Consider the following 9014-nt stretch of genomic DNA (forward strand, 5'->3'; position numbering starts at 1 on the left):
TATCTTTTTTTTAACACATTGAGGAAGTACTTTCCTAACTGCAGTCTACTTATTATTCAAATAATTCTTTTGACAGTATCTTCACACAGTCTTTCTAGACTGTGGAACATAAGAATCACAAGTCTCAACCAGTGCTTCTGGTAGCAGATTTACTCTGTATGAAGTCAATTTTACTTTTCTTATCATCACAATGCTGAAAAAACCCAACTTCTTCACAGTATTGTCCTTCTTTTGCAGTTTCTCTTTTCTTTCAGTGTTATATGAACTCAGATCCTTTGTTAAAGACATTCCAGCACTCACTTTACCAGACTTCCTTATTTGCAACTTTATCACAGATAGTCCTATGCTTCGGATACTGTTTTTGTTTCACTACTTTGCTTTATTTCTATCAGCAAAATAGGAGTTTTTGTCATCATTATAATCTGGTTCACAAAGGGAAGCACAGTAACTAGAATTTGGACACTTAGGCTGCAAATCTGTTTTTTCCGATCTAATTTTGCCAACTGGAATGAGGCAGCACCTACTTCTAGAGTAGACTGCATGGCCAGCAGCAATTAAGGCATGAGCTAGACTGTTCTCCTCATACAGAACATCCACCTCTAATTTCATTTCAGAGCCATAGTGTTTAAAATGAAATATCAGACCGGGTTTACTAAGAAGCTTCTGAAACAGAAGTTTAGCTTCATCACTCCAGTATTCCCCCTTGGCAGGAACTGTATCATGTAAAGAGCAAGAGTGTGCCAAGCGTGGTAAATAAGACAGACTTTCTGGAATAACTTTAAGTTTATGGATATCAGAGTAAGGGATGCTCTTCAGAAAGCCATAATCAATAAATGTAAGAACAACAGACTGACTTGTTACTTTACTAATTTCTGCCCTGTTCCACTGTGCTTCCAGTTCAGACTTGATCAAGCAGCTAGCACCAGGAGCCACAAGTTCTTTTGGCAAAGCTGGCAAGTTGTCAGGAAGGTCAGAGAGCAGCAAAGACAAGTTCTTCATGCAATCAAAGAAGACTTCAAACTGGATGCAGAAGTTTGAAGGATCAGTAACTGCAGTTGCAAACCCGGGATACCTTCTGCCACTCTGCAGCAGCATCCATGTGATTGAATTTATCTTGAATGATGTACCAAACTCCTTATAGTCAGTATCACTGGATTTTTCTGGTCCAGTCTGACAATGACTTAAGAGCTGGTTCAAATACTCCTGAAGCAGAATTTCTCCTATTAAAATATCTACCTCCCAGATATGAGAGGATTCCAAGTATCTCAAAAACAAGATCCTTATTTCATGATCCAGGAGTGCATTTACTACATGGACAAAGTGAATTTTCTTCAGTTTTTTAAACCAAACCCATTTACAAAACACAGCTTGTTTAGGAACACTTTTAATCTTGTCACTGAGCATCTTTGCATTATTTAAAGACACCATCTCACACTTGCCATAATCCACGAAAAAAACTAGCATTAACTTCTCCCTGACAAATTTCTTTAACACTTTTGATCGATACCACTTCAAGTTCCTTTCAGATTTTGTCATGCATTCCAAACCTTCTTCAATGTCATCCACTCTAAGCAAATCACTTCTTTGTGCTTCTTTGACAAGCATTACATTTAACTCATGTAATATTTGCAAATTTCTAAGTAACTGTACATGAAATTCTCCACTTTCTGAAATATTAATTACTTCTGCTCCTTCTACCTGTCCAGAATTTAGATCTTGAGGAAAGACATTTAAGGGTGTTTTAGAAGAATTTTTTTTTCTCCTAACAGCTTTAGTTTTACTTTGACCACCTAAACCATTCCTAGACTTTCTCTCTTGAGGATTACGATTTGTTACCAGAATTTGTTTTGGCCTATTTTCCCGATTATGCATTGGTGTGTTTTGCCTTGTCCTGCCTTCTTTGTGCAGAAGGTCCTTAGACATAGACTTTCCATCACAAATTACATCTATTTCCCATTGCTCTCCATGTTGCTGTAAGAACTTGCAAGTGACTGGCTTGTTATTTATTCTGCTTACAAAATAGGAAGTACTTTTATTAGTCCAGCTTTCATCAGGAACACTTACTACTCTGCTAAGGAAACAATGAACACTGAGCCTCGGTAAAGTCAAGAACTTTTTCTGAAGCCTGCAGATTTTTGAAGGACTTACAACTGCTGCATTACCATAGTCAATGAACTCTACCTCAAAACAGTTTCCTGATTGCAGAGTTTTAATAACTGCTCTATAGTAAAAACAATCAGTGTCATGCTGTGCTACAATGAGATCCCCTACCATGAGCTCATCTAAGCAATTTTCATGACCTATATTCACAATGCTTTCATTTAATTCTTCTGCTAGTTGTATTATTAAGTTTTCATCTTCTGCAAGCTGAACATAGAAACTTGATGGACTATTCATATGAGAAATATACCCTACTACTTCAGAATTCACCTGAGTATCACGTTGAGGAAGACTGATTAATTTAGGTGTATTTTCGTTACTCCTTTCCTGACTCATTATGAGATTCAGAGAGAGCATTTACAGTTACTTCCTTTGAATTTAAAGCAGGATGACAGACTGAGTGAGAAGCACACTCTCCAACCAGAGGTTCCTCTCTGTGCTCCAAAACAGCACTGACAGTATTTCTAAAACCTGGTTCTTGACTGTCCTGTAAAGTTAGCGGTTTTGAGGACCCACTACACAACTTTTGTGTGCTACATGCAGTTTGCTCTTCATCTCCAAAATTCTGTCCAGTATCTTTCTGATAATACTTATCATATACTTGGCATTTCACTTCAGTTTTCAATTTAACTGTTTCAGGATTTTTAAGTGTTACTTTATTAATTTCTTTGTCACATTCCATGTGACATATCACTCCTCCATCACTTCCAACAAACTGTTCCGTATGATTTTTCAGTGCCAATTCTTCTGATATTTTTTCTTTAATTTTCTGACTTACTTTGAGCTGTCCATCATACAACTCCACAACAATCTGTCCATCTGATTCTCTGGATACAATTACAGCCTTCAGCAGTTTACAAAGGAATGTTTCCTCAAACCATCTAGTAACTCTTGCTGGAATTTTTGTCTCCCTAAGATCTGACAGACAGCATTTAATAGCTTGCATGGGTGTGAATATTAGGTCAGTGGCAGAGTCTGGAATAGGCATCAGCTGGTCTCTCTCTACCATACTCTTATTTCCAAAATCCACAAAGTCAGCACATAGATAGGATGTTGATTCCACAGGAAAAGCCAAAGCTCTATAAAAGAGACCATCTTCAAAATATCTGGCTATACATAATCGCGTATTGCTGGTATCATATTTCGCATTATTTGACATTTTACTTATGACACTAACCTTCTTCATCAATGCATCTATCGTTTCAGTGTTTCGATTAAGCTGACAATAGAATTTTGAAGGACTATGTATGTGAGTTATATAAATCTCCTCCTCACTTCCAATTTTTATATTAAAAGATGAGTAGCAAAAACTGTACAGAGAACCCAAAGATGCAAGGTTTCTCAGGCCAATATATTCAGACTGGCTGAGACCACGTTCTCTGAGGAATTCCTCTGCACTAATAAATGGAGTCTGTAAGTCAACTACATTGCATAAACAGTTGGGGCTTACAAGAGTAAGAGCATAAATGATGCAAGTCAGTGGTCCTCTAGAAGCAGAAATGAAGTCTTCAAAATGTCTACACACTTTTTCAGACCAATTAAGTGAGTCAGTCTGTAAGGGTACATTTTTAAGTCCACATCGAAATGCTTGACTTTCCAGAGTCAGGAAATCTGGAAGAACAGCTTGAAGATCTTTAAGCAAAACTCTTTCAAAAAACACATCAAATTCGTTTGTGGATACTTGCTGCACCACAGTTGCTCTGTACCACCTCCCGTCCTTGGGACATTTAACAACACAGGCAACCTGTCCAGTTTTGTAAGGACTGATATGCTCTTTATAGTAAGTCTGAATTTGTTCCATTAAGTTATTTAGCTCTGGCAGTTTACTTTGCAACTGACATGAAAAATCTGCTGGGGAAACAATGTAAGAACACACCACTTCAAGAACAGCTCCTGGTTTAAACACAAATTCTTTATAAAATAATTTTTTCTCACGTACCAATTTACGGCTTTTAGAGATAGCACCTTTTCCAAAACAGGACAACACAACAGATTCTTTCAGCACTGAAGGCACACTTAATGATTTTTCCTTCTGAAATATCTCTCCATTTCCAGATACCTTATTTTTACGAATATTACAGATGCTCTGTGCATTTACTTCTTTTTTTAATTTGTGGGGATTCAGGGCTTGAATTGTTTTTGCTGAATTTAGAACAGAATCTGGTGTCTTTTCCCAGTATTCAGCATATCCAGCCTGAACCATACATGTGGCAACATTTCTATGCTGCAAACCATTCTTATACTGTGCATGAACAATATATTTGTTGTTTTGCTTTCCAATGACATGAAGCAGGAGTAGTTTGTTAAACACAATGCCTTTGAAGAAATCATTTTCCTTTTTAACCCACATATCATCAATAGGAAACGTATAAGCAAGCGCACAGCACACAGCTAAAGCTGGTAAATCAGAAAACTCAGGAAGCAATGTTTTCACATCGTAAAAGGGTACTGTATCTGTATTTCCAAAGTCCAAAAAATAAACAGTAACATTTACATGAAGCACTTCAATGACAACACCCCGATAATAATGCATGTCTTTGCTATACCGGGCACAGCACAGCAATCCAGGTTCTGGGTTTTTAAGGACCATTTCATCAGCTCCACATCGGTTATATGCATCTGCAATATTTTTCATCAAGGCTTGAAATTCATTCTGATATTCACATGTTTGAATCCAGAAGTCAGATGGATTTATGACATATACCACAAAAGCAGTATAAAAGGAATTCATTTGCATTTCTACTCTTTTGCAGTGGCTTGACAAAGAAATATCCCGTTCAGGTAAGCAGTTTTTTGTATGTTTATTTCCAGTACAATTCTTAAATGAATTGTATCTCTCATCACATTGTTTGTAGTTTACAGCAATACTTGTGATTTTTGTTCCCAAAAGCGAGACACATGATGCAGCTGCCTCATTCAGGTTTTCTGGATGCTTAGCATTAATTCCAAGATTGTGATTTTGCAGCGTAACGTAATACAAGCATTTAATGTCATTGAATAAATCAACATGGACACACACCGAAGTTTGTTCTATCAAGGCCCGTATAAGTTCTTTCAGCTGAACTTTTTTTACTGTTTCATCCTGACTACCAAAACAAGACAGCGCACATGGAAATGAAATCATTGGTAACGCCATGAACTCTACTTTAAGTTTCTGAATGCAACTAGATGGCACCGCTTCAATATTGCCAAAATCCATAAACCAGACTTCCACATGGTCAGAGAGAAGCTGTTTTATCACTCCTCTATGCCATTGTCCATTTTGCATTTTGGCAGCACAGAGTAGCCCTAAATTATCAGAAGATTTATTATTTTCTGTAGTGATAGCTTCATAGTACAAATGCATAGCTGCTGTCAAATCTTCCAGCTCTTTCTGCCATTTCTGTATCTGACAGTAAAATTTATTTGGGCTTACTGCAACAGTTATTTTTACGTTTTCTTTACTGCCAACAGGTAGACGTGGAAAGAGATCACCTGGAACTGGCCAAAAATCTGTTGGTTTCTCAGAATTACTGAAAGTAAGCAACTTCTTGACTGGATACTTCTGTTGAAACAATTGTGGCACCCTCTTACAAAGCATTTCCTGGGGAAACGCTCTTAAAGTTTCTACAACAAGACAAAATGAATCTCCATCAATAGATTTTCCTAACTGCAGTTCAAGAACATCACTAGTGATCTTTGGTACTTCTAGAATAAACAGTTGGTATGGCATAACAGCTTTCACATGACCTGTAATCTGTAATCCTACCAGAGATGAAAAATAGTTAATAGCTTTTGGACCCCATTTTTCTCCAAGAGGAAGTATGCTTGCAAAAACGCCCAAAACCACCTTTGGAGGCAGCTGAAACAATTCATCGCAAGCAGAAGCAAGATGCGTTTCCTCAACCACTAGCACTTGCCCAGTGTCCATAAGAAAAGCCTCGCAGATATTCTCTCTCTTTTCTAGAACTCTTCCTCTATGCCATTTTCCTTCTGTGTCTTCCACCAAACAAGATCCACCAACATGAACATTATCTTTTACCTTGAATACACGTTGTATTTCATTTTGTAGTATATAATAGTCAAGCTCACATCCTGCCTTGTATTGACCCTGGAACACTATAACCAAGCATTCGGGATGGCATTCTATATGAGTTATCTTCAGTTTCATATCTACTGTGTTTGGTGAGGGAGTCAGAGATTCCATTCTGTCTGCAAAGAAAAGGAGTAACATCAGCTTGATAATTTTCCATATTTTTTTCTTTGTCAACTGATTCCTTACACGAAATTTGTTTTCAAAATGCTTTAACAGCATACTATCACACTTCACACAATTCTCTGTAAAGACATGTTCAGATAACATCTGAAAAAAAGCACCTCTTACTTGCTCTTGCGGCTGGACTAATTTTATCACTTGAGAATAATTTGTAATCAGAAAGCTGTTCCCAGAATAACACAGAGAATTAAAGATTGTATCAGAAAAGTGGGGGGGATGGGGGGTGGGGCAGGAAATGACACAATACGGACATGCAGAGACGCAGAACAGGACAGGACAGGCAACCAGAAAAATAACTGTATTTCTTCTCAAAGAAAAGTATTTCTGCTCAAAGAAAACCAAAGAGTGGAAAGCAATTCATGTTATTTATACAAACTCTGCTCATCTCACAGAAGTTACTTACATCCAGTAAATTTAACTGCAAATCTCTCCAAAGGAGATCCAATTCAATGTTTCATTGCACTGGACTTGCAGTTACAATGAGAATTTACCTGCAAAAATATCTCCACTCTGTTTCTCTCTTTCTTTTTAATATGTGAATGACCAAGGACTCCTAGCCCTACTCACCCTGCCTTTTCTGTGTAAATCACTTTTTCAAATCAATGACATCTTACAGCTCTGTGCTTTACTGTTTACTTAATCTGGCTGTCTATACACTATCAGGTATAGCTGTAGTGTATTTTAAGTTTTCATAATTGCAAGGACATACAGAACGCATTATTTATGTCCAACATTTCTGCACTGCCCATCAACTAACAATTGTGCCAGGTGTTTTGTACTGTCTCAACACTCCAGATTCTGACAGTTTAAGTATCTTCAAACCCTTCAGATACTTCTCTGACCTTCATCCATAATCTGGTCTTCAAGATCAGCTTCCAGTTCCATGTGATTTCATGTTGTTTAAAAAGGCTGTGCATATCCATAATTTAATCAAGCAATTCTATGAAATGAAATGCTGTTCTAACAAAGTAATTAGGGGTAGACCACATCTGTCAAATGCAAAGACGGGATAAACACACAAGGACAGACTGGACAAGGCATATGTTCGATTTATGAATTTTTATGTAAAGCTGAAAGTGAAACTTTCAATTTCAACTACAGGTTATTAGAGCAAGATCTTCCTTGGCTTCAACAGAACTGCCACTATAGTTTTTATCACAAGCATACATTAAGTAGCTAGTGATCATACAATCTGTCTTCAGAGTAAATATTGATCCCTACCATTCTAGTTCCACAAAAAATAAAAATTAATAAATAAATGAGCAATCCTACTGTAAAGCTTACCAGAACATCTCAGGCAGGAGGAGGGAGGATACGTGACTTCTCAAAAAAAAAAACCAAAACCCACAAACCAAAACCAAAACCACTGGCCACCCAAAAAAACCTCCCAGTAAAAGCAGTACCAAATCCAGGTCTGACAAATACCTTCTTAAACAAACCCCGCTATTTTTCACTTCTCCCTGTAGTAAAATAGAAAGCTAAATTCTGGGGTTTTTTAATGAAAGAAAACAGCCTTCAGGAGAGGGTTCTGTCTGCCTGGAAGAAACACCTGATCTTTAGAGAGAATCAAACTTCTGAAGGTGCATCACTGATGCTTTGGACCCCTCTTCTTTTTTTTTTTTTCCCCTCCATTGAAACAAACCTCTGGTTGCAGAAACACGTAACAAACGAAAACAATGCATCAACATTTGCTTGCCCATTGCCACAGCCCAAACAACAGCATCCCTCTGATACAGTCACATTTCTACAGTTTACAAAAAGACTTTTTGCTTTTTACTCACCTATATACCAGTTAGGACTTATTCAATTCAGAACACATCTTTTAGAAACCTCAGCCCTCTTATTAACAACTCTGCATCCCTCTACAAGAAAAGATGATAGAAAAATCGTTAGAAAAATATATGTAAACTAAATTCTTGTACTACTTCTCTAAATCCTCCTCCTGCCCAACAAACACACCCTGGAAGAGTTTCTCATACCCAGATTAATTACAATGTTAAGATTTCAAAAAACTGAATCCACCTTCCTAAAGACTATCCTTTCGTCACTGCAGTTCAAAAACCACACCAGTCAGAAAAACACTACACAGATAATCTACCACCTACTTTCTAAGCAAGAATGATCACACATTTATTTTTGTTCGCAATGCTTCAGCCATCAAAATCTATACTCTATCATGCACTACTACCATACAAACTTACGACACAATAAAAGGGCTTTTAAATGCAACCAAATACAGGACACAAGCGACAGCTTAATGTATCTGCGCTGCCCTCCAAAGCAGCAGCTCTGACCGGGGCTGTTTGACGCCCCCGGCAGCGCTCGCCTGAGAGGAGCGGAGCCGGGCTCGACTCGACAACGCCCAAAAAAAAAGCGCGCCCCCCCCCCCAGCCGAGACCCGAAAGTGAAGACCGCCACCCTTCAGCAGCAACAGCAGCAGCTTCCTTACCACTCACAAGCGCGAAAGCGACGTGTGAGAGCCATAACCGTCAGAGCACGATCATTTTACACCACCCCCACACCGAGCTCAACAACCACCCACCCACTACCACCACCCACCCCGTACCGACAAAATGGCGGCGGAAAGATCAGCTCTCAC

General features: G+C 38.2%; 1 protein-coding gene across 1 annotated transcript; it reads right to left on the reverse strand.

The window, feature by feature from the left end:
* Positions 1-369: 369 nt before the first annotated feature.
* LOC104073404 (tudor domain-containing protein 15-like) lies at positions 370-6346 on the reverse strand. The gene is made up of 2 exons (XM_009573147.1): positions 2816-6346; positions 370-2430 (listed from the first exon to the last, which is right to left on the reverse strand). Exons 1-2 carry the CDS (start codon positions 6344-6346, stop codon positions 370-372), a joined length of 5592 nt encoding a protein of 1863 aa, XP_009571442.1.
* Between the last annotated feature and the right edge of the window lie 2668 nt (positions 6347-9014).

This window comes from Fulmarus glacialis, unplaced genomic scaffold (genome assembly GCF_000690835.1).
Source record: "Fulmarus glacialis isolate BGI_N327 unplaced genomic scaffold, ASM69083v1 scaffold37892, whole genome shotgun sequence".
Taxonomy (NCBI): Eukaryota; Metazoa; Chordata; class Aves; order Procellariiformes; family Procellariidae; genus Fulmarus; species Fulmarus glacialis.